Source organism: Phlebotomus papatasi, chromosome 2 (genome assembly GCF_024763615.1).
Source record: "Phlebotomus papatasi isolate M1 chromosome 2, Ppap_2.1, whole genome shotgun sequence".
Taxonomy (NCBI): Eukaryota; Metazoa; Arthropoda; class Insecta; order Diptera; family Psychodidae; genus Phlebotomus; species Phlebotomus papatasi.
Window position 1 is genome coordinate 67,778,100 of NC_077223.1, and position 26,475 is coordinate 67,804,574.

Below are 26,475 nucleotides of genomic sequence, written 5' to 3' on the forward strand. Positions count from 1 at the left end.
ACTGAGTGTAGAATAGAATGACCCTACTGTATATTTTACATTGTGTATGATGGAACAAAAATGTTTTTGAATTTTAATCTATTTTGCATAGAAACAACCAAGACGAAAATTTTATTGGTTTAATAAAAGGGAATTGTTTAGGTTATGTCGTCATGTAAGTGAAAATATTTAAAATTTTTAAATCTTAAAATGTTACAATTTTTTAGGAAAGACGTGGTTGTCTGACGTGAACTAAAATTATTTCTAACAAAGTTTTTTCTAAAAATGATTTTTCTTTTTAATTTTTATCTCAAGTATAAGTGATTTTTTAAAACATTTTTATTAGAAATTTTTTCTAATATTTTATCTTTTAAATCTGCAGTTATAATGTCTGTAAATGTGGAAAAATAAAATGCATGCGTAATTTATTTGAAAATACCAAAATGTTTAAATTTGCTTACCCCCTCGCAGCAAACATATTCGTACTGAAAACAAAATTCTTCTTGATGTCCGCTGGGTTTGGGGCGAGTGAAAGTCCTCCAAGCTTTCAGTCTATTTCCGCGAGAGGGCAGTGTATGCCAATTTTTCAGTGAGAAAAGTTTTTATTTTTGCCAGTGTCCCTCGAAAATTGCTCAAATTCTTCATGAATCCTTAACAAAAAGGCCCAAATCAAAGTGCATCGGGCAGAGGGTATTTCAGTGCTGCAATGAACAAGTTCATATGTGGGGGCTACACCTTCAATTCCTCTTTTGACTCGGGAAACTTGGGGAAGGTGCAAGTGGTGAAGGCGCCCGAGGAGAATGGTGAGGAAAACAAAGGTGGGCTGGTTTTTTCAGGGAGTAGCTGATGGGGATTACCCTTACAGAACCTCCACCCCCTGATGGCAACAGTCCCTCGGCTGAATTCAACCTCTGGACATGTCCAGATTGTGGTGGGACTCAGTATGAGAACTCCAACAGGACATGGTTCTTTTTCAGTGTCCGTGGGGGAAGGCCCCAGGACGTGGTGAAGTTCAATGTGATGAATCTCAATAGGCAGGCAAAGCTGTACAGTCAGGGAATGCATCCTGTGGTAAAAGTGGGAGTCAATGGGAAATGGGAGAGGGTTAAAGATAAACCCAATTATTCTGTTGAAGATGATAATTTTATTGTGTCCTTCCTCCATCGAGGAGGCGAGGATGTTGACCAGGAGTTCTTTTATGCCTTCACTTATCCCTATACATATACTGAGCTCCAGAACTACCTGACACGCCTGGACAGGCGCTTCCGGAAGCGTCAGTTTGAGTTGAAAGTGAAACAGCTGGAAGGAGTGGCTGGCACCAGTAAAGCTGAGGATGTCAGTGTGGCCAAGAAAATGAAAGAGCTGGAGAGTGCCTGTGCCACTCCAGATGTCGATCCTCAGCAGCTCAATGAGGACGAATTCAAGTCCGAAATCTATTTCTATCGCGAATTGCTGACGTATTCCGTGGAGAAGCGCCGAGTAGATCTCATCACAATTTCCTCCTACCACGGTATCTGTGATGAGCGCGAGCAGAGACTCGAGAATCTATTCCCGGAAAAGATTAGGCATCGTTGTCATACTTTTCGCAATAAGAAGGTAATTTTTGTGTCGTCGCGGGTACATCCCGGAGAGACTCCCGCGAGTTTTGTTCTCAATGGCTTCCTCAGCCTCCTGCTGGACCGCAAGAGTTCAATTGCGGCCACTTTGAGGCGCCTCTATGTGTTCAAAATTGTGCCATTTCTCAATCCTGATGGTGTCTACAATGGTTTGTATCGATCAGATACCCTGGGACATAATCTCAACAGAGTCTATCTCAATCCCAATCCGGAAACCCATCCCTCGATCTATGCTGTCCGGAAGTTGATCAGGTACGTGAAAATCTAATTTTCTTTACTTACATAGCTCAAACTATTTCAAACATTTTCGTTATTTAAATGAAATTATTCGAGGTACGAAGTAAATTTGAGAAAAGGTGGAAACACATTAACATAGAACATGACATAGGGTAAGTGTGCCAAATTTCGACATAGTTGCATGCAAGCGTCAAAGTCTCAAGTTTGAATTATAATATTTTTAATACAAATTGATTTTTTTTATTCTTTCTTTTGTAAGAGTATTGCTTGAAACCTTGTAAAGAGTTTACCGTCTTTATTTACTCTAAAATCATTCTTAATCATTTTAAAATAAATAAAAATATAGACATAGCTGACATAAATTGCTTTGGTGCCTTATTTCGGCCACCTTCATTCTCATAGTTCCTTGCCCTTCGGGAATTCTTCAAATGTCTTTTTCACGTCATTTCGTTTGTCGAAGCTACATTTTTTGTTATTCTTTTGCATTGTATAATCTCTAGAGTACGTAAAATCTAAAAGTTCATGGAAATTCGAGGAACAAAAAAGGTGGCCGAAATTGCAAGCTGGCCGGAATTTTGCACACTTACCCTAATTTTCCACAATTTCTGCGAAATTGGTATCCGAATTGTTGTGAAAAAATAGTCCGATAGAAATAGAAATGCACAGATAAACCTAAATCAGTTTATTCTGGGTGAGATTTTCATTATGAGCAAACTTGGATTGCATTCAAATTTGATTTGGAGCTGAAGTCCGGAATGTCATCTATAATTTTGCCCAAGAACTTAATTTTATCCGTAACTCTTAAACCGAGAAATTTTTGTTTTTTTTTATCTTGTGTTTTGATCATAGCGTCCCTTAATTGTGTCCATATGATAAACTTCCACTACAGGGAGTCCCGGAATTATGCATAAATGGGCTTATGCAAACATACCTATGTATCATTGCCTACCATCAGGAGCTAATTTGTGAAAGCATTTTTTAAATACCCCTAAATGTATGCAATTTTTTGGGGGCGGTAAATTTGAAATCAAATTCTTATGAACAGGTGACGCTGACCCAAAAAGTTGGCGCGAATATTATATTTTGCATATTTTAGGGCGTTTCTGTAGTTTATTTGAAATATCTCCTGATGGTATGCAAATTTTCTGTAGGGGAAAGCGCGCTACCTTTGAACGACTCAAGCTTCGGACAATTAATTTTTTTCTCTATGATAGATAGATAGATAGATATTTATTTCATCATCAATGACTTAAAAGCGCAATACAATGTTCCTTATGGATTTTATCCATAGTTCTTTTCTGAAAATTTGAGACATTGGACTAGCTAATTAAAATATAATATTATAATGGGCCAAATTCATTTATAACACATTGAAAAAAGAAAATGATTTGTGCGAAGCATAAATCGTCCGAAGGTAGCGTGCTTTCCCCTATGCATATAGCCATATCATAGCATATCAGCCATTCCGCGTGATTTTCTTTGGTCCCGAAAATATGCATAATCCCGGGACCCTCAGTATGTCAGAGAATTGTTGAATTTTGTAAGACCTTTATTTGAAAACTTATTTTAGGTACAGGAATGATAGAAAACGGACTGAAAGAATTTCTTATAAATTATCTACTATTGGGTGCTAATTTTATAAAATCATTTTTGAAATTCCCCTAAGTGTATGCAATTTTATTTTACGCGATAAATTAGGAATACTCATGAACCGTTGGCGCTGAATAAACACAAAACACTCTCCTCCACCTCCACCTTTCTTCCTCGCTATGTGACATTTACTCGGCAAACTGCAAACTTCGTTCAGTTCAACTCTCCCAATTCTTGCCAAAAACAGAGTTTGGAAAAGAATTTGAAAAACACATTTCTGGTTTAAATATTAAAAAGTGGTCTGCATAAAGTTATAAAGGAATAAATTTTCTATCAAAATTTCTTAATTGAATATTTCTTTGATTCACGAGAACCCGTAACAAAACGAAAGAAAATGACAAAAAAAAATACCCCACATTTGACAAAATTTGCCCCAGCTGTTTTGAGAATTTCCACAAAATCATCTTTTGGAAAATGGCTCTAAAAGCGCATTTCCTTTTGAGCTGGAGGAAAATAACTTTGGCAAAGTTGTAGAGCGGTAAATTTCCTATAAGAATATGCTAAATAGAAATCATTCAGATTCACTGATAACTTGTGAAAAAATAAAATATCCGTTTTGGCAAATTTTGCGCCAGTCTCCCCTAGATATAAATGGCCTCTATATTATGCCGAAGAAGTCATCAAAATCGGTTAATCGGGTATAGAGGTAATTTGTTATGGAAATTTGTTTCTCAACTAAGACGCCCCTAGCGTTAGTCCCACGAAGTTCAAATATTCCAGAAAGTTGTAGCATTTTGTGAGATCTTTCGTTTCAGCTCCCACTCATCAAAATCGGTCAAATAGAACCGGAGATATGGCGGTTTGAATTTCGTGAAATTTAACGCCTCATATCTCGGGTTCTATTGTAATCATTGCGAACCCATTCCACTTTTTGGAAAGTTCACTACAACAATGCAGAATTTTATCAAATTTTGTGATGACTTTTTTGAGAAAAATGACTTTGAATTTTTACGCTATCGCAGCGCCACTAGTGGTTAACCCTTTAAAGACGAGAGGGTCAAAAATTGAGGATCAGAAAAAATAATTTTTTCTAACTTTTTAGCGCAAGACATAACTTTGGATGGCTGTAGGAAAATAATCATTTTTGGGTCACCAGTGACCCAATCGTCCTTAAAGGGTTAATGTTGAAAATGTTAACTGAAAGCGAAGTTACAGGCCAGACAATTTTTCAACTTTGACCCCTTAGAGCTCGAGTCAGGGGTGTCCAAGGGACTTATGTTTTTTTTTGTGTGATATATGTACCTACAGTTCAGTTATAACATAATAAAATTTCACACAAATCCATGTCATAGGGCCAGGGGCCAGGGCTAAATAACTAAGGCCAAAAAACTCAGAAAATTGGAAAATTTTGTTTTTAAACTGGAGCTAAAGCAATTTTATGAAAAAAATGACCCCTTCAGGCTGAGGTCAAAGGTGTCGGGGCCTTAAGTTTGTTTTTTTAATATAAAAACACTAAAGCACAGCTATATCATACTGATATTCGAGCCCGATCGATACCATAGGCGTTAAACTATTGAGAAAAGAGAAAAGGGGGGTCTTCAAAATGCTGGAAGGAGGAGTGGGGAGTCAATGCACTAAGTCATTCACCATAAATATATATATAACCTTTGCCGAAAAGCGTAAGTCGATATTTTTCCTTGTTTGGAAGCTTTGGAAGTTATTAATCTCCAAAGTGCGACCGAACGGACAGGCGAATGGTCGGAAAAGTTTTTTGCCCCCATATAATCGTGATCAAGAAGTGGCGAAAAACATTTTGTCAGAGTGTGAGCACGGTTGGAGATCACGATATTTTGTTAGGTTTAGTAGGGGAACTGTACCAAATTTCGGACATCTTGTTATTTCGGCCACTTTTTTTCCTAAAATTTCCATGAATTTTTAATTTTTTCATATTTTAAAGATTATACAATGAAAAAACTAACAAAATATGTCGCTTCTACGAACGAGATAATGAAAAAAAGATTTTGAAAAATTTCCGGAAGAGCAAATTAAGATGGCCAAAATATCCCCAAAGCTATGTCTATATTTGTATTAATTTTAAAATATTTTAAAAATGATTTTAGAGAAAACAAAGACGAAGGATCATCTAAAACGTTCCAAGCAACACTGCTTAAAAAGAAGTAACTAAGAAAATCCATTTGTATTAAAAATATTACATTTTAAACTTCAAACTGGCACTTTCATGCAACTATGCCGAATTTTGGTAGTTACCGTAGTTACACATTAGGTGACATTGTTAAAAATTTCACTTAATACAAAAGTTAGTGAAAATTATACAGCTTTAATTGAAAAAGAAAATTGTTTTATAAAATCTTAATTGTTTTTTAAAGGCCATTACCTAGCATTGCAAATTAAGTTGCTAGATAAATAGAGGGAGTAAAGAGCCATGATATCATAGCTTAAAAAGATCTGTGTTAATGTGTTTCTGGCATCGTCGTGACGTAAGATCCCAGATGGGATGAGAAGAAAATAATCCGAATTAAGCTGGACAAACAATGAAACCTTTAAATAAAGCAAGGAAAAACTCAAGGGTATCCCACTGACCCACAATCCCATCGGCAGGTTCTACCACTATGGCTGCGACAAGGCAGAATGCGAGGAGCCAGAAATAGTGCCTGCCACCTTCGACGACAGCCAGCAAAATACCACCAGCAATTCCGACAGTGTCACATCCCATGAACCATCACCAGAGGCTTCGGAGCGAGGTGAGTCCCACAATTTCGTTTTCCTCTATTTATCGGCAGCAGACGCCTCGGGGGCATTCGAGGAATGCATCGCGCCGCGACGTTTCACTCAGGCATTTACTCTACATGGACTTTTGCCATGTCTGGTGGGATCTTTTGATCTCGGTGACTATTTTGAGCGCCACTCAATTTAGATTCCCCAATGACAATGTACTTTCGATGGGATTGTCACCTTCCTGTTTTTAGTTTCTTTTTTTTTCAAACAAAACACAAAATTCTGGGCAGATTTTATTAAAAAGGAGTTTTCTCATATCAACCTGGAATTTTTAGGATTGAAGCTTCCTTTGGGGTGAAATTATTTTCGTTCAATTTCATTTTATTCATTAATAAATAACTTTTCAATACATTTTATTGAAAATGGTAAGGAAAATTAAAGAAAAGAGATGGTAAAGCATCCCAGCTTTTAGAAATGCTCGACCTCACGAGAAATAGTTTTGTGTGAATTATCTTGGAAGCTTACCGATTTACTACTGATTACAGTCAAGTGTGCTAATCCGGGCGCTTCGCTATCTGGATCGTTAATGACTAATCCACTTAAAATAATATTTTTATTTTTATTTTCGTAATATAGTCACTACAGCAACAGCACTCTTCGGAAAACGATCAAGTTACCCCACCTTACTATATATCAGGCGGGTCCCGGTCAAAATCCCGAACGTCAAAATCCCGAATTCTTAATTAGGATTTTGAACATTCGGGATTTTGGCTTTCGGGATTTTGGCTGCCACTGATATAGGGGAAATGCTTCTAATTTTGTCCAGTTTCTTATTTTGGACACTTTGAGGATAACATTGGACACTAAAAATAAATTGATTAAAATGATGGATTTTTATTCCAATATTTGATGAATAATGAATTCTATCTAAATATTTGTTCTTTTTGGAAGATTTTAACACTAAATACGTTAAAATTTGAATATGATTTGAGTTGAAATTGCTTTGTTGAAAATTCAGTGTGAGCAATTGCTTACGAGAAATATGACAGAACTTCGTGGCTTACTTCAGTCTTATTTAGTTTTGGTGAAGTACTAACAAAGTTTGTTCGCTGTTTTTGAGTGATATTATTGAATATTCATTGAACATTGTGTTGATTCACGTTACTGATGATTTGTACATTTGACCTGAAGTGAGATTTGCCTTGTGAATTATATTTTTCGTGTGAAAAATGGGAATTTTTTTAAGACATTCACCAGTGAGGTGATGATTCTTATTTTGGACAGGTGTTTTTCTCACGAAATTTCGTGAAGTTTTAGCTTTTGTGATGACTAGGTTGGACAAATGCCTGGAGAAATGAAGGAGCATCGTCTCTACGAAAGAGATGCAGTGAGAAATGCCTTGAAAGGCTCCCGGAAAGGGCAGGGAATGAGCGAATCCGCACGTACTTGGAGTACCGAAGTCAACTCACTTTAATGAATGATATGGAAAGTTTCTGGGCTTCTTGTGACATTCCACGTTTCCCTTACATAACCAGGAAGAGGACTTGATAAGATTGGTTCATAAAATGAAGAACAATGGGCATCCTATTGAGGCGGATTATCTGTCCAAATTTACAGACAAGTTGTAAAAATTAATAACCAAGTTGTCCAAAATAAGAGTCAAATTCACCTCTACATATCAATTCATTTTTAAACGTATTAAAACTAATTTTAGTAAAAATGAGATGATAAATAGCTTGCCAATTTTCTAAACAATCCTTCTGAAAAGAGAGTAACAAGAAAAATCAATTAGTATTGAAAATATGGCACTTCAAACTTAGGATATCGATGCTTATATGCAGACTGTCCAAAATTATAAGCACTTCCCCTATATAATTTGATTCATAAATTATAATCTTATACGTTCGAAGATTCAAAATGGTGGGTTTTTTGGTCAAAGGTGTCGATAAACGAAATGTAAATGACTAACTCATTTCTTAAATAAGAAATGTAAAGTTTTGAAGAAATGGAAAATGGGTAATATGACTGGTTTTGGTCCAAGAACATTTCGTTTTATCTTCAGGGTATCCATGTATTGCCAGAGGTGACAAAAATATGTGGCTAGTGCGAAGATCGATATCTGAAATAAACCGTTTTTTGCATTTCTCTTAGATTTTCCCACCTACTAAAATTTCGAAGGATTTATTGAGATTTTTTCACAAATGCGACATATTGCATATACAGAAAAATATATCTCGTGAAACTGTGAAATCGTTCGTAAATGTTTGTGAATTCGTACTGGAAACTTACGAAATACTCGTAAATCGTATAACCTAATAAAAAGTTCGTAAATTTTTTTACAAAGTTTTTTCGTAACAATGATAAGTTGACGTGAATTCTTTGTTCTTTTACAAATATTTGTTAATAAATGTTCGTAAACACTTAGAAAAATGTTCGTAAGATTTTGTCATTTGTTCATAAAGTTTGGTCAGACAAACAAAAATGTATGAAGAAATGTTTGTAAAGGAACAAAAGATGCTTGGCAAATAGATATGTTACGTACGAGCAATGTTTGTGAAAAATTACAAACTTATACGAACTTTTTTTGTGAATTATATGATTTACGACTTTTTCGTAACTTCCCAATACGAATTCACAAACATTTACGAAAAATTTCACGAAATATTTTTTTGTGTAGATTAATCCAATAACATTTTCAACTGTTTGAACTCCACAATCCACTTTTTTCTACAACTTCTCACTATCTTGGCTTCCAAACGATAACAGATGTCGACTTCCGGTATTCGGTTGATCCCCCCTTCCACAAGTCAACATGCTCTAGCAAACCAACTTATCCAAATCATCCCCACCGTTTCTATCTCCTTCAAAAACATGATTTTTTGACTTAACTTTAAATTGGCCCAGGCGATTTCGTTCATTTTTGGAAATGTTTTGGAGGAAGCCTAGCTAAACATTTCATCCTTTGACACCTATCACCGGAAAAATCGCCATTTTGAATTATTCAAGGTCAAAGGTCAACCACCCTGGAGGGCCTAATTTTCAACGTATTTGGACAAATTTGGACATTTTTGAAAGATCTTTTAATTCTGAACCCGACTGCATCGGTCACAATCGGTGATGGATCGGGGAAGTAACGGTAATATATTTATTTTAAAAATACTGTTTTTCGCACTTTTTCAGTCTTTTGACCCATATAAAATTTAAACGGTAAGAGATATCAACTTCCGGTCTTTGATGACCCCTCCTCAAATTACATTATCTCAAACCCAACCTCTTTAGTTCCCCCCTCCCCCTTCATGCGTTCCCTATCCCCCTAAAATAGGTCAAAAATGAGGTTTTTCTAACACTACAAAAAATTGGCCCTTCCGATTTCAATGATTTTTAGAAATGTTTTGGAGATAGTCCAGCTGAACATTTTGTCCTTTGCCATCTATCACCAGAAAAATCGCCATCTTGAATTATTCAAGTTCAAAAGTTAACCATCCTGGAGGGCCTACTTTTCAACGGATTTGGTTAAATTTAGACTTCTTGGAAAGCTCTTTTAATTCTGAACCCGACTGCATCAGTCATAATCGGTTATGGATCGGTAAAGTAACGGTAATGGCTCTATTTTAAAATACTGTTTTTCGCGTTTTTTCATAGTCTTCAAACCCATATAAAATTCAAACGGTAAGAGATATCAACTTCCTGTCTTCGATGACCTCTCCTCAAATGACATTATCGCGAACCTAACCTCTTTAGTTTTCCCCCTCCCCTTTCATGCGTTCCCCATCCTCCAAAAATAGGTCAAAAATGAGTTTTTTTTTTAATTTTCTCAAAATTGGCCCTGGCGATTTCGCTCATTTTACTGCTCGAACTCTACAGAGAGAGCAGTATATAAATCCCTCGATTTTTTCATCCCCCCCAAATTTTCACCTTCCACCCCCCAGACACCACTTTTCTCAACAAACCTTCACGTTTCAGACGATTTCTGAGAAATGTCGTCACGCGTCACGCTGTTTGTCCGTCTGTCCGTCCGGCCGACATCATCTCTAGAGGGCAAACGGTTAGAGATAGCGACTTGGGACCTTCGGGGGACCCCCCCATAAGTCGACCCAAGCATCGTTAACATGCCCCTCATTTTCCCCCCACCACTCCCCTTCCCCTCCAAAACCATGTTTTTTTTGGGATTGCTCGAAAACGCGTCGTGCGATTTTTTCATTTTTGGACATGTTGGCGGACATTTCGTCCATATACGAAAATACCGTTGAATCATTCCTAATAACGGTTTTTCAAGGTCAAAAGTTAAGAAGACACTAGAGTGCGCATTTATCAAGCAAATGGGGTCATGTTTGGGGTCGTTGGAAAGGTCTTGGAATTTCCGACAAAACTAAGCCGGTTCCAATCGGTTTTGAATCAGTAATGAACCGGTTCATAATCGATAAAAAAAATTTATTTGAAAATCAATCCTATTACTTTTAAAATTAAAACTATTTTGGGGGATGTTTTAAGAGGTTTATTAATCGATTCAAATCGGTTGAGAAACGGTAAACGATAAATGATGCGAAAGTACTTTTGCGGTATAGCATCTAAGTCACGATTTCGAGCATTTCGCAAAGCCTGGGACGCTTAGCCACCCCTTTGGATATGTTTTGGGGGTAGTCCAGCTGAACAATTCGTCCTTAGACACCTATCACCGGAAAAATCGCCATCTTGAATTATTCAAGGTCAAATGCCTAATTTTCACTCGATCTGGTCAATGAATTAATTAAAATGTTATGATTTTTTGAAATACTCTTCTGGAACAAAATTGAACTTCAAGATGATTTTGTGGTGATTTATAGACAAATTTAATTCGACAATAATTTTATATGCACCAGAATAATTTGCGAAAATAAACATTAGGCAGAGCTCCTTCTCGAGAGTTTGAGCAGCTCGCAAAGCCTCGGACGCTTTGCCACACTTTTAAAGTAAATATTATTAGAAGAGACTGATTTTTTGTTTATCATTTTATTATCATTATATGAGTTGTTTGCAGCGCCTACTTATGCAAAAATATCACTCTTTTACTAATCTCTTGGAGGAAACCCTAAAAACACTACTAATACAGCAAACAAGGGTTTGGAAAATCTAAAAAAACGGAAATTACTTTCATAATTTAAAAATAAAAAAAAACTTCTTTAAATGCCATTCAAATCGCAGAAGTGCGATATGCATGCATCAATTTAGTAATTTTAGATATTTACTTTGACAAAAAATAGGGTATGGCCTGTTAGGGGATACTTGACCTTAAATTCATTCCAGGTTGAAATTATTTCTTTCCAGAAATTGAAACATCACCGAAACCTGTAATTGTTGAAAATATCCCTAGACCTGAAGTGATTATTGAGAAAAAGCCACCTGCGAGTTTGGAAAAGTCTCCTCCACCTTCGGCAAAAGCCATTGGGCCCAAAAAGCCCTTCCAGCTGGCGCCAATCAGTCAGAACAAAGTTCCTCCGGTGAGGAAAAATCCATCTGGGATGACGAATAATCGGAAGGAGGTGAAATCTCGTGGAATTAGCAAAGACTTCAGTTCGGAGTCTGAGGATAAAACCACCGATAACAGCAACATGTTCCTCTACATTGATCTCCATGGGCACGCCAGTAAGAAGGGTGTCTTCATGTATGGCAATCACATGGCCAATTCGGCCGAGGCCATTGAGTGCATGCTTCTGCCGCGATTGATGAGCATGAACTGCCACCATTTTCACTTTGATGCGTGCAATTTCTCCGAGAGGAATATGTATCACAAGTTAGTGGGCGCTTTCTTTTGCCAGCAAAATCCTTGTGCTGTTTTCTTTTTTTGTGTCTGGGAGCGATAGTCACGAAGATTTTGTTTGTGTTTGGTTTCTTTGCAGAGGAAAACGCGATGGGCTCTCCAAGGAGGGATCTGGAAGGGTTTCAGTGTACAAAATGACAGGACTCATCAAGAGCTACACCCTCGAATGCAACTACAACACGGGAAAATGTGTGAATATTCTGCCGCCTCGAGGCAAGGAATCAGCCTCGAAAGTTGTGAATCTAGTTCCTCCCAAGTACACTCCAGCCATTTTCGAAGAAGTAAGTAAAACGCAAATTATATTTCTATTTTTTTTTTATTTAAAATTGATTATTTTTAAAGTATTTTGGGGTAGTTTCTAAAAGAATTGAATAGATTTTTTTTAATTTGAAATGAGAAAGAATTTTTAGAAAAAAAAACAAATTTTGGTTTATTTAGGGTGGATTGTGGAAAGGGAGACACCTAAGAAAAAGTTCAATTTCAAAGGCATTTTTAAGCCGAATAAATATATATTTTTTTCATTTTCTTTGCATCATGAGATTGCTTGTGAAATATTCTAACAGAATCTTAACAGTTTTTAATAGATATTTCAACCAATTAGGGTAAGTGTGCCAAATTTCGGCATAGCTGCATGCAAGCGCCAAAGTCTTAAGTTTGAAATGTAATATATTCAATAGAAATTGATTTTTTCATTCCTTCTACTTAAGGAGTGTTGCTTAGAACCTTGTAGACAGTTTATCGTCTTTATTTACTTTAAAATCATTCTTAATAGATTTTAAAATGAATAAAAATGTAGACATAGCTTTAGTGCCCTATTTCGGCCACCTTTATTCTCATAGTTCCTTGCCCTTCGGGTATTCTTCAAATGTCTTTTTCACGTCATCTCGTTTGCCGAAGCTACATTTTTTGTTATTCTTTTGCATTGTATAATCTCTAGAGTATGTAAAAACTAAAAATTCATGAAAATTCGAGAAACGAAAAAGGTGGCCGGAATTGCAAGCTGGCCGGAATTTGGCACACTTACGATAATTGGAATATTCCATCAAATTAAAAAACAACGCATTTTTAAAAGATAAACAAAATTTTGGAAAGCGGGACAAAAATTTTTGGAAAATTGGGCATAGTGATATTAATGACAAAATATTATACGATTAGAAAATCAAATGTTAGGGTTTTCTCTGTATACATGCACATTGGGTGGTTATGCTAATCCCTCCTTTATGTCCGGGTAACACTTGAGGAACGCTAATTACCAGGAACTTCCTGAACGTCCAACTAAAAAGAGGTTCTGTCAATTTTTGAACAGTTTTTGTCAAAAATTGCATTTTTGACAGAATTTTGACGTCTATAGAAATGCAGATAATTTCCTTCAAAAGAGCATTTCTTTTTTGAAAATTGCTCCCAATGTGTAGAGGCCTTTAAAGCGGATGCAATTTTTTAGCACATTTCAATTTCCCATCCGCCCAAGTACTTTTCCACTTGCTTTGGGAGTTCTTTAGAAGCTCCTATTTGCCTTTCTCCAGGTGTTTTTTTGCGATATTTACTATCCATTCTGTCAGAAAAAGTGGTCTTCGGAATCTGAAAATCCTTGCAGCCTTTTCCAGGAGATTTTCTCCTTATCAGCTGCTAACTGCTGTTGTAACAATTTCTCCGAATACTTAAGGATCTTTGTCGTTCTTGTTAACATGGTTTCACTGCATAAAACCACCAAATTCATTCACAAAATCAACGTGTCCAAGATTTCATAGAAATTATTTTGAAAGCAATGCGAAATTAAATCACTTTTCTATCCTTTTTAAATGTAATATTTCACAAATATTTTTTATTCACCTTCTAAATGGATGTATGTCCTTCGATTTTCACTGCGGACTTAACAATATTTCACAAATTATGCCGAATAATCAAACAGAACACTTTGATATTTTCCTAGCAATTTCCATAAGAAACAGAGAAAATTACAACTACCGTGTCAAGGTTATGAATATCACGCATGCAATACATTTTTTAAATTCTTCTTGCAAGTCACCTTTTGATTGTTTAATAACGACTTTTGCATTTTTAACTTCTCAAATAATCACAAAATTAGGCTTAATAATCTTTTTACCGAAAATTGACATATTTAATTGATTTATTGTCAAGTTATTAAGGAGGTGTCTCACATTCCACACTGTTTTGTCCAACTTTCCAAACTGTCTCGCTTTAGACAAATTACCCTATACGGATTTTTCGAGCTGAGGCAATCTCAGCTTTTTGTGGTCACGGGTGAAATCCGACCTCGTTAGATCGGACCCAAATTTTGGATTTACACGTTTTGACACTCATAGATCACGAATATCATATGCGCCAAAAATCGATTTTCGTGGACATCCCGTCCCGTCCGTCCGTCGTATAACCACTTCTAGTGAGAGAACGGAAAGAGATATCGACAAGCGGTTTTCGGCAAAGGTTAAATGTCGATGGGCGGCTAGAAATAGGTGATGTCAGATCCATCCCCCCACCCCCTTTCGCCATTTTGGAATACCACCAAATTTTGTTTTCTCAATAATTCAGCTCCTATGCCATCGATTGGGCTCAAATTTTAGTATGTTATAGTTGGGCCTAGTAGCTTTTGATCAATACCGAACTTAAGGTCCCCCGACCCCCCCCCTGACCTGAGCTAGAAGGAGTCAAAAATTGAATTTTCGATTGGCGATATCTCCAGTTCTAATTATTGGAATTCGAAAAATTTTGGTGTTTTGGAAAGTTCTCGTTGAGTACAGTAGACTCTCTCTCAATCGGCAATATGGGACGAAATGTCATCCGGTTTAGCGATAGAATTGAGCATCAAAGCCTTTGTAAATTCCACAAAAAGCGCTCAATTATAAAGAATCACGATAAAATAGGAAGAACTATAGCGAATTTGAGCGAATTAGCTTCATAATTAAGCGTGAAAATTGTCAACAAAATTTGTCGCCCGATTGAAAAAGAGCCGATTGAGCGAGATTCTACTGTACTACAACCAATTTCATCCGATTTAATCGAAGGTCCGATTAATCGAAAAATCGATTTTCGACTAATCGTATGAATTAATCATTTATGCAGTTTTATGTGACATCGACATAAACATTTTATATCGAAAAGGAAGGTCCTGTCTTAGAATCTATATCCTCTAGCTCTTGTCTTCTATTAAAAAAAATCTATTTGAATAATTTTTCAATTACAATTTATTTTTCTCATACAGTAGACTCTCGCTAATTCGGCTCTTTTAAGATCGGGATACTTTTTAATTCGGACAGCAGTTAAATTTGAAAAAAGTTTGTTGACATTTTTCAAGTTTGATTATAATTATCAAATGAATCAAATATGCTCAAATTTGGCATGGTTTGTCTTAGTTTTGATGTGATTTTGCATTATTGAGGGATTTTCATGCAATTTACGTTATAATATGAGTGTGTAAACTCAATATGTGTATGCATATGAATAAAAAATCGTTGCATTTCAAAAAGTTTGTCGCCCGAATTTCTGTCTAATTCGTATGACATTTCGGTCCCAAATGCCCGAATTTGGGAGAGCCTGCTGTATTAAACAATTTTTTGAAATTAAATTCATTTTTATCTTTTACATGAATTTATGATTTTCAGTTTATGAAAACGAGGGATCCCGAATAAAAATTCGAAATCTTGAATGGGTCGGAATTCGAATAGCCAAAATCGCAAATGGATTAAAATTCCGAAAAGCCAAAATTCCGAACGCCAAAATCTCAAAAGTCAAAATCCCGAATGAGCTCTGACTATGAAAAGGCCAAAATCCCGAAAAGATAAAAAAAAATCGGAATTACAAAAAGCATCATAGCTACTGACATGATTGCATCGGCGCTTCCTGGAGGCTAAGGCAAATTTTCTAGGTTTTGAGAATTTATTCCACACGTTCATGCAATTTTAACACTTTAAGGATTTTGACCATTCCGGATTTTGGCTTCCTGTTTTTGCTTTTTCGGGATTTTGAAATTCGGAGTTTTGTCCTATTCGGTATTTTGTCTCCTTGGAATTTTGTCTCTTTGGAATTTTAACTTTCTGGGTTTTCGGTTTTCGGAATTTTGGCTTTCGGGATTTTGAAATTCGGAATTTTGGTCTATTCACGATTTTGTCTATCTGGAATTTTGTCTCTTGGGGATTTTGGTTTTCGGGATTTTGGCGTTCGGGATTTTGACTTTTCAGGATCTTGGCTTTCAGGTTTTGGACGGCACCCCAAAAAAAGATATCCTTCTTTCCTCTTCTTTCCTCTGGCCTGAACAAGAGCCTTGAGAATCTTCCTGATGAGTTCCTTCAATAATTTCTTTTCAGATTGGGCGTGCTTTGGGTCCCTCAATCTTGGATCTGACCGGCTCAAATCCTCTCTCCCGCCTCGCTAATTCGGACTACAGATCCCTCCAGGGACTGCGAAATGCTATTCGTCTGGAGATTGATAAGAGCTTCGCCAAGTCATCGCACTCCACCAGTTCGGGTAGTTCCGGCGGCGGAGGTGGCAAGGTGAGAAAAAAGGCTGTTAAACTGGTTGGGATGGAGCCTAAGGCGGGAACAATTTACGAGAAGCGTATTTAAAATGAAAGTTGCTCTACTATCCGCGGGGGATTGCTCTCTAAAATTTGCTTTTGCGTCCTTTTCTTGGCTTCCTTTATTTTGTTGCTCTTTCTTGCTCTCTCTCTCTCTCTACTTCACGTCCTGGTTGTGGGAAAACAATGTTCTTCCTTAGTTTTTGCTTTTACTTTGTGTGGGCGCAGCTTGGTGTTCTGGGAGCTTCCTTTTGGCTGTGGAGGAAGTGGATGTTGTTAATTGAGATGTTTGTTGTAGGCGAGCGGAGGGAGGAAGACAAAAGTGATTAAGAGGAGTGGACTGTTGAATCCTCCGCCGACTCTTGAGATCTCAAAGGAGAACAAGGCATACTGCAATCTGCAGAATTGGGAGACGCGAGCCAGTGTGAGTCTGGTGATGTCTCGTGGTGGAAATCGGATGAATTTGCTGAAGAATCAGCGAAAAGTCTTTGGAGGTGGTGCTAAGGCCACCTCAAGTGCATCAACATCGACTCCAGGAAGTAATCCTGGACCGGCATTTGGGAAGAAGGTGACAATGGTGAAGGGAGTGGCTAAGGAGACCCATCCGCAGATTCCGCCAAAGAGGAAGAAAATTGCTGGTGGTTCGACGAAATTGGAGAAGGAAGAGACGTTGCCAATCAGTCTGTCGTCTGCATCGTCTCTGCCCAATTTTTTCCCCACAGCCTCAGCTGGAGAGCCACTGTTTCTGCCACCGACGACAAAGAGTAGTGACTGTTCCAAGGATGACAATCATCCTAAACCTTCGTGTTCACATGAAAAACCACCGTTTCTGCAGAAGCTGAAGAAGACCCATACCTTCACGGTGCTGCCGTCGACGAGCGCCAATACTGCCACATCAGTGTCAGGTGCCTCAAAAGTTCCCGGAACGGGCAAGAGGCTCCAGAAGGTGGCTACGGCATCGCCACTGAAGATGAAGCGATCGCTCAAGACGGAGCCCAATATCAAGAGAAAGAAGTGCCGCGTTAAGACCGTTTGGCATTAAAAGAAAAAATGGTGCAATTTTACATCCTCAGAGATATTTTCTATATACACTTATATATATTTTTTCTTCTCCCCTGCAAATGGACGAAACGTCGTTGTTTTTTTTTTCTTTTTTTATTGCAAAGATACAGATTTTTTTCTCATTACACCATATTGACTGTAAATTATGTTGACATCTTGAATATTTTAATAAAATTAAACACGTGAATTGAAAGAAGGTTGTTTTTGTTGTTTCGATTATTGGAGCTTGGGGCTGAATGGTAAGCCTGATTTGGCTTCTGAGAGATGTGATACTCCGTAGATTCAAATCCTTCTGTAACGACTTCTTTATAACATAAAGTATTCGTTGCTGGTGATCAAGAATCTGCGGGGTGTGCGAATGGATTTCTCTCGGCCACTAAAGAGCTCGCGGGGGCGAGTGAGAGTTTCAAAAATTTGCCCTCTGTTTTATGAGCTGACTCGAATGGGAGTTGTAGTGGAGGATGGAGCTACATTTATTACTCCTTCAATAGCGATCTTCATCTTCCTGGTAGCAAAACCAACTAAGGACCGCGGTCTATTGAAGTCATTAACTTCGTTTCGTAGCAATCAATTTATGAGTAATTTCGTAAAATCAACTAAATTCCTTATTGTTCCAATCTGTGGAGAAGAGCGTAGACCTATCTTGTTTCGCAAAGTTTCTTCAAAGATTCACAATTGATTTTAAAGATTTATCGGTTTATTATCGGTTCATAACCGATTGGAACTGATTCAGACTTATGAAAAATTCCAAGACCTTTCTAATGAGTCCATACAAGGCTTTATTAAATTGGGAAATACGCGTTCTAGAGCCTTTTTAACTTTTCATCCACTGCATATGGCATTCTGAAAATGACTATCTTCAAACGACCCCCTGTATAGCACCTCCTGAAAACGGCCCCTGGAAACGACCCTATGCAAACAGCCCCCTGTAAACTACCCCTGCAAAGAGCCCTCTGCAAACGACCGACATGATCCCCCGCAAACGACCTGATACTCTGTAAATGACCTCTTGCAAATGATCCCTTGAAAACCACTCTGTGAAAACGACCTCCTGTAAAGGACCACATGGAAACGACCTCATGTAAACGATTCCTTTAAAATGGCTCAAACGACTCGCTGAAATCGGCCCACTATAAAACGACCTCCTTCAAACGACCACATGTAAACGGCCCTTTGACAACGACCTCTTGAAAACAACCTCCTGCAAAGGACCATCTGCACACGACCCCATGCAAATAACTTGCTGAAAACATTTCTATGTAAACGATTTTCTTCGAATGACTCGCTAAAAACGGGTTCCTATAAACGACCCCCTGTAAATAAACGACTCGCTGAAAACGGCTCCCTATAAACGACCTCCTGCAAACAACCACCTGTAAACGGCCTTCTGAAAACGACTCTCTGAAAATGGCCCCTGTAAACGACTTTCCTCAAACGTCCCCCTGTACATGATCCCCCGCAAACGACCTCCTGAAAACGACCCCTGCAAACGACTTCCTGTCCCTCTGTAAACGACCTCTTGCTAACGACCCTCTACAAAGGACTACCTGCAAACGACCCCATGCAAGCGACTCGCTGAAAACAGTTCTCTGTAACGATCTTCTTCAAACGACTCACCGAAAACGGTCCCCAATAAAGGATCTCCTACAAACGACCACCTATAACAACCTATTAACGGCCGCCTGTAAACGACCACTGCAAACGTCCCCTTAAAAACGACCCTTGAAAAGGACCATCTGCAAACGACCCCCTGCAAACTACCCCTTTCAAATAGCCCCCTGTAAATGACATCTGCAAACGACCCCTGTGCATGATCCCCCGCAAACGGCTCCCTGAAAACGACTCCTGCAAACGACCTTCTGTACATGACCCTCTATAAACAACCACCTGCAAACGACCCCATGCAATCGAATCGCTGAAAACGGCCCCTCTAAATGATCTTCAAACGACTCGCGTAAAAACGGCCTTCTATAAACGACCCTCTTCAAACAACCTCCTGTAAACGACCTCCTGCGAAGACCATCCGTAAATACTTACTTACTTATCCGACGCTACAACCAATTACTGGTCTTGGCCTGACTCAGGACCCGTCCGTAAATGGCACTCTTAATACGATCTCCTGCACACGACCCCCTGTACACGATCCTCTCCGAACAAGCTCCTGTACATGACTCTCTGCAAACGACCACCTGCAAACAGCTTTCTGAAAACGACTCCCTGCAAACAATCCGCTGAAAATGATGTTCTTCAAGCGACTTCTTATGATCCTCCGCAAATGATCCTCTGAAAACGACCTTCAACAAACAACCACCTGCAAACGACCCCATGTAAACGGCTCCTTCAAACGACCTCCTGCAAACAACTCCCTGAAAACGGTCCCTTGAAAGCGATCCCCTGCAAGCAACCCCCTGTCCATGACCCCTGCAAATCATTCTATAGAAATGGAAATGACCAACGACAAACAAAGGATTTTGAGGAGAAGAGTGATAGAGAGGACAATGGGGACAATGAAAAAGTATGACACATTGGCTACACGTGCCCCGGCCTGGGTAGATATAGCCACTTTTGGCGTACTAATTGCCACCAGTTTTCCAGGCGAAATTTTAAACTGAAGATACCAAATATTGTTTCACTTGATACACTGAAGCTCAACTGATGTTAAATATGTAACTAAAACCTAAAGGAAAAGGGTTTAGCTGACTTTTTAAAGACATTTTTGTAATTGAGTCAAAACTGATGCAAACATCCTAAAAAAATCTATTTCACAAATCGCACATCTAAATGGCAATATTGCTAGAAATATTAATAGTACTTTTTTTATCTAACAATTATCCACGTACGTTCAAAACTTTAAATACATCCTTCGTAAGTTTAAATACACCTGGTTTGGACAGGGAAAACGCTGTAATATCCAGTTCTATTGACTGAAATAGTTTCATATATAAACCTAAGAACAGTTTTAAACAAAATATGAGAAAATAAGGTAAAGTGCCTTCGAGTCGAGCGGTTCCTCGACTCGACCGGTGGTTAATATTTGAATGCTTTAATGGTGAATTTCTATAAAATTCTCACTGATTCGTATTAATTTATGGAATAATTGACCTATTAATGTCAGATTATATGCCAAATATTGGTTCAAATATAAAAAAATTGAATAAATAAGTTTACCGGTCGAATTGAGGGCACTTTACCTTACCTGGGCTAAAAAATTTATAATTTGAGGATCAGTCAAAAATTAGCTTTTTGGACAAAAATGCAAAAGTAGCCCCACATTCTAAAACTGATCTAATCTTTTAATAATCATTTAATATAAGCTAAATACCATTTAGTAAAGGGACAGATAAACCTAACCGGCTTATGTAGGTGAGATTCTTAATGTGAGCTAACTCGGAATGCATGCAAATTCGTTTTAGAGCTGAAGTTGGGAGACGCCATTCAGTTATCTTGAATCAAATTCGTGAAATTATACAAATTTTGTGTTTAAACCAAAATATCAAAGATTTGGATGGAGTGACAGAAAAGTGATATATGGGTGAAATGTAGACAATAATATTTTCTATAATTTTGCCGTAGAACTTGATCTCATCGATTAATCAGAAACCGAGATAATCGAGGTTGTTTGTTTCTGAACTCGTTTTTTCGACCAGAGCGCCCCAAGTGTTCATTTGATGAACTTCAACTATATCAAAGAATTGTTGTATTTTGTGAGACTTTCTATTTAAAACCCTATTTTAAGTGTCTTGGTCGAGAAAAAGTAGTCAAATTGGCATCTGAGTGGTTTCAAAGCGTTATTATGGGAAAAATCAATTTTTTCACACTTAAACGACAAAATCGGACAGATCGCATTATGTGATCGAAAAATGATGTATGGACGAAATATAGAGACAAATATTCTCTACAATTATGTCGAAGTAATCATCAAAATCGGTTCAGCGACAGTTGATATAATTGAAGTTATGTGATATTGAAATTGGTTTTTCGACTGTGGCGCCCCTGGTGTTGGTCCCACGAAGTTCAAATATTCTAGAAAGTTGTAGCATTTGGTGAGATCTTTCGTTTAAGTCCTCACTCATCAAAATCGGTCACACAGAACCGGAGATATGATTTTTTGAATTTCGTGAACTTTGACCCCTCATATCTCCGGTTCCGTTTTAACCACAGCGCACATTTGCACCATTTTGGAAACGTCCTAGACTGGACTACAACATAGTAAAATTTGGTTAACTTGCACAATGCCGTTTTTGAGAAAAATTACTTTGAATTTCGATGAATTTTGACGCTATCGCAGCGCCACCTGTGGTGATTTTTTGAACTTCCTTCTGAAAGTGCTCATCGAGACGAAACCAAAAAGGTAAAATTTAGGTCGCTATGTTAATTAGAACCGGAGATAGAGGCCGGTCAATGTTCGAACTTTGACCCCTTATAGCTCGGGTCAGGGGTTTTAGATCGACTTAAGGTTTGTTTTTGTTTGATAGGTATAATCAACGGCTACAACATACTAAATTTTCAGCCCGATGCACAATGGAATTTTTGAGTTATTTAACTTTTAAGATTTAAAAATTTTCTTTTTAAAAAAAGCGCCCCTAGCGGTGGTTTTATGAACTTGCGTCGTTAGAAGGGGAAGTGGCATTTCACGAGAGCTTTCCAAAAAGCCCTCACTTTTTAAATTCTGACAATTAGAACCGGAGTTATGGCCATTTTAAGAAATTTTTTTGGACCCTTATAGCTCGGGTCAGGGGGGTCGGGGGACCTTAAGATTGATGGAAAGCTCTAAGGCCCAGCTATAACATACTAAAATTTGAGTCCGCTGAATGCCATAGGGGCGGAGCTATTGAGAAAACAAAAAAGGGGGGTCTTCAAAATGGCGGAAGGAGGGGTGGGGGGTGGGGGGTCTATGCACCAAGTTGCAATTTTCACCCGATATATAACCTTTGCCGAAAACCGCAAGTCGATATCTTTTTTAGTTTAGGAGCTATTAAGCTCCAAAGAGCGGCCGGCCGGCCGGCCGGCCGGGAACGTAACTTAGCCACATATATATTCGGAATCAGGAAGTGGCGAAACACATTTTGGCCAAATTTGAGGTCGATCGGACGACATGAAATTTTGTTAGGATTATAGTAGGTGAGATTGTTAAGAATCTCACCTAATATAAATAAAATCATCAAATTCAGTTCTCCTCGAAAAATTCTCCTTTAACTTTGATAAGCGCCTCACAGATTCGGGGCATCCTGTTAATCAATTTCTATAAAATGTCAGACGGAACTCTGTCCACATATCCTGAAGTGTTTCCACCAAGATTGGAACTGATGTCGGCGCCTTCTCTCGAACCGTCTGGTCGAGAAAATCCCAGAGAATTGCAATGAGGCTACAACCGGGTGACTGGTGTGGCTAATGCATGTAGTTTAGGACCCTGCGTTTCTCTTTCTCAAGAAGGAAACCTCTACAAAGCTTTGAGGAATGCTTGGGATCGTTAACCTCTTGAAAAACAATTCGAGATAATTGTTCGAGAAGTTAAAAATAATTGATTGTTTTAGCCTGCCACGGAAGAGTAGCTACATCTGCCCCGAGGGCTGTTTCATAGTGTTTATCATCTTATATAAAAAAAAGTAGATAATTATTGTCCAGGTGAAAAATATCTCTTAATTAACTTTATTAAACCAGAAACAAAGTAAAACTATGAGATTTTGACTAACAACTTAGAAAACCAATTGCTGGGCCAAAAACTGTAACGTCAAAATTACAATTTTATTCCCATTATATAAAAATGCTTCTAAATTGTAAGATAACAGGATCAGACTTATAAATATTTCAGGGAATATGGGGATATGTTCCTGCTTTCATTAAAAAAAAAATACTTTGCTCAATGTTCATTTTAAGGGCAACGAGAAAAATCCACTGTTTACTTCTACCCCTGGCTAATTGTACCCCGGTCTCCCCTACTGTTTGGTGAGAGCTTTCAATTATAAAGTTATCTAGACGTTTATTTATACTTCGATCACTTCCCATTTGAAAAATTGTTGATAAATAAAATTTGAAAGAAAAACAATTCCGATCTTTTTTCCCTGCTAAAAGCTTTGTAATTCATTCATCAGAAGATTAATTTTTTATCAATCTATAATTTATGTTGCTTGCCAAATTGAATTATAAACTTTGTAATTAAATATAAAATAAACTTAATGATTAAATTAAATCTATCGCCAATTATACTCAACTTGTCGTCAAACAGACAAAAGTTTTAGTATATTGATTAAAAATTCACAGAAAAAAAGTCCCATGCACTCATGAATGAATAATAGAATTTTGAGAAAAACGATATTTAAAAATTCAAAAGAAAAAATACCAGTACTATTTTATGCTACATTTTCTTTTTATTTCCACAATTTTAACTTTTCCAGACAATATTTTTAAAAATATACATTATCTAAACGGTCTATCTAAGATCTAAAAATTATACATTAGTTTATCATTGAATGTTTTCTGTTTTTTTTTTTCATTCGACAAAGTGAAATTTCTTGGATCTAACTCCATTGCAAATTATTTTTTTTTTTACTTTCTTCTTCCAAATGAGTGGTACAATTAATTATTACTTTTTTTTTCATCTTTAGTTACAATATTCGTACATTACATGGAATTCATGTTTCAAATAAAAAGATTGGTATACACTTGTTGATATTCTATTTAAATTACTTTTCATTTTTTCTTCATTTCTTTTGTACAAATTATCCAACTACATTTTCTTTTTTTTTATATCAATATGTTTGCTTGTTTTCTGCAGTATGAATAAGTTAGTAATTTTTCACTTTGAGTATTTCTGCAAAATAAAAATCTTTAAAGAAAATTTTCTCTTAGTTTTCTTCTTTATTCTGATAATTTTTTTGGACAAAGAGTTTTGAGAAGGAAATGTTGCTGCAACAAATAAGAAATTATTTTTTTTCTTCTATATCATTATCTTGTTATCTATATTTCACTGTAATTTTTCTTTTTCGTATACATGAGTTAAGTCTGTACATTGAATACTTAGAGTGTATTTAAGATACTTAATAATTCATCTCTATTAATGTTTCTCGTATAGTTCCATCAGTATTTGCGGCTTCTTCTCATGAGAAGGTGTCCGCTGGATGTGTCTTAAAAGGTATATATTCACAGTCCGTGAAGATCGTATACATTGAGTCTCCGTGGAGGGCATCCTCGTGGGCTCTTCCGGGGCTCTTGCTGGGCTTGGTGGGAGGGTGTTGGCTCAGCTAAAGTAGCCGAGATCGGCGCCCTCGAGGAATTCTCAGTAAACCGAATTGTGATGCTCGTAATTGTGGGTGTGCAAGTAGGAAGGGATGGAAGTGGCGTTCAGCTCTGATGCTCGACGCCTTAGGGCAGCTATGCTATGTCCTCGCCAGACATCCTCATCACCATCACCGCCGCTGGACGGGATCGACTGGCAGTTGGGCACGTGGCCGTGATTTGCATTTTGAGTCTGACCCTGAAGTCAAAATAAACCAATTTATCAGTTAGTTTTGAACTTGCAAATTACCTCTCTAATAAACCCATAATCTAAGTTTAAAAGCCAAGCAAAATAGTCAAAGCACGCTCGTACCACAAAAGAAATAATAAAAAGTTTCGAAATTGATCTTTTGAAAAACTTATATTGCTGATCACGCTTCAAAAATGATATTATTAGATCAAATAGTACCGGCATAATATTTGCATAAACCTGCAAATTTATCATATTTTACTTTTATTTATTGGAACTACAAAAATAACGAACTAAGCTACTATTTGGTTAGCCATATGGAAAATTTTCTAAAAACACCTTTTTTTCCAACGCTTTTCTCAGTCTGCACAAGGAAAATTTTCGAATAGCAAACTCCTATTGAGAAATTTTCAATTGGAATTGTAAATAATATTTTTTCAAAGTAATAATTTTCTTCAATTTCTTTTGTCAAATTCACGTGAAATACTTGTGACTACTTCTCAAATAGAATTTATTTCATAAGCTCAATAAATATGACAAAAGATTAGGCTTATTTCTGTAACTCGTGAGTTTATTGCTGCGGACAAACCTGAGAATTAGTCTCATTCACGAATCCATGGATTTTTAGTTTGAGTGGAAGCTTTTCAACCCATTGAGATTGGGTTATAAGCTCCACTGGATCAGTGGTAGCTAAAATCTCGAATGGGTCAAAATCCAGAATGGTCAAAATCTCGAATATGCCAATATCCCAAATTTCCAAAATATTGAATGGATTGAAAATAAGAGTGATCAAAATCGGAAATGCCCTGAAAATTCAACATTTCGGTAGCTCCGTGATCATTTATGAATAATCTATGGGGACACTTCCGGTAATCGCCAGTGGAAATTTAGTTCACCTCAAGAAGAAAAACAAATTTTCTGTCTTGCCCAGAGCTTTCGGTCCGGATGTGGACCTTCTTCAGTGGTCGACTAGACTATGTTTTTTTGATTTCCTGAAGTTAGTTATTTTTGGAAAAATAGAGGATCATCACCAGCAGTAATCACTTGGGAAGGTTTTTACTAATAGATAAATTAGTTTTCTTGCTACTTTTCTAAATTTTCTTTTTGCAATTGTGGCTTTGATGATGACATCAAAGCCACATCAAAATCACATATAATTTTTAAGCTATATTTATTAAGATCTTCAAGTTTTGGCTAATTTACGACGATTAATTCAATAGGTATGGAAACGGTGAGCGTCAGGTAAGAACAAACACAAAAAATTTAAAATTTCTCCCAAAGCTTTCGGCTCTCCAAGCTTTCTTCAGTGGTTAACCCTTTAACACTTTAAAACCCGATCCAAAAAATCACGTAAAATACCAAACTGGCATAAAATGCCAGTGCAGATATTTATATAATAATAATATAATAATAATAATAATTTATTCAAACTCTACATATCCCACCCTCCCATGCGTCTGCC

At 37.2% G+C, this 26,475-nt stretch overlaps 2 protein-coding genes across 3 annotated transcripts in view; one reads left to right on the forward strand and one right to left on the reverse strand.

Annotated features, from left to right (window-relative positions):
- The first annotated feature begins 491 nt into the window (after positions 1-491).
- On the forward strand, positions 492-17,741 carry LOC129803964 (cytosolic carboxypeptidase-like protein 5). Its single transcript, XM_055850866.1, has 7 exons — positions 492-782; positions 845-1,847; positions 6,042-6,184; positions 11,463-11,928; positions 12,035-12,236; positions 16,278-16,463; positions 16,785-17,741. Exons 1-7 carry the CDS (start codon positions 686-688, stop codon positions 17,526-17,528), a joined length of 2,841 nt encoding a protein of 946 aa, XP_055706841.1. The 5' UTR covers positions 492-685; the 3' UTR covers positions 17,529-17,741.
- A 6,155-nt stretch (positions 17,742-23,896) lies between these two features.
- The window catches only part of LOC129803966 (homeobox protein orthopedia), a 76,811-nt gene continuing 74,232 nt past the window's right edge, over positions 23,897-26,475 (reverse strand). For both annotated transcript variants that reach the window (XM_055850869.1, XM_055850868.1), the window contains exon 8: positions 23,897-25,022. In XM_055850869.1, the coding sequence (XP_055706844.1) occupies positions 24,825-25,022 (198 nt within the window). In that variant the 3' untranslated portion in view covers positions 23,897-24,824. The remainder of the gene's footprint in view (positions 25,023-26,475) is intronic.

Excerpts from the sequence above, each read along its gene's own strand:
- LOC129803964 (XM_055850866.1), top strand. The coding sequence starts at position 686 with ATGAACAAGTTCATATGTGGGGGCTACACCTTCAATTCCTCTTTTGAC. Across the intron at positions 1,848-6,041 it reads GCTGTCCGGAAGTTGATCAG|GTTCTACCACTATGGCTGCG; the intron begins GTACGTGAAAAT and ends TCCCATCGGCAG. Across the intron at positions 12,237-16,277 it reads CTCCAGCCATTTTCGAAGAA|ATTGGGCGTGCTTTGGGTCC; the intron begins GTAAGTAAAACG and ends ATTTCTTTTCAG.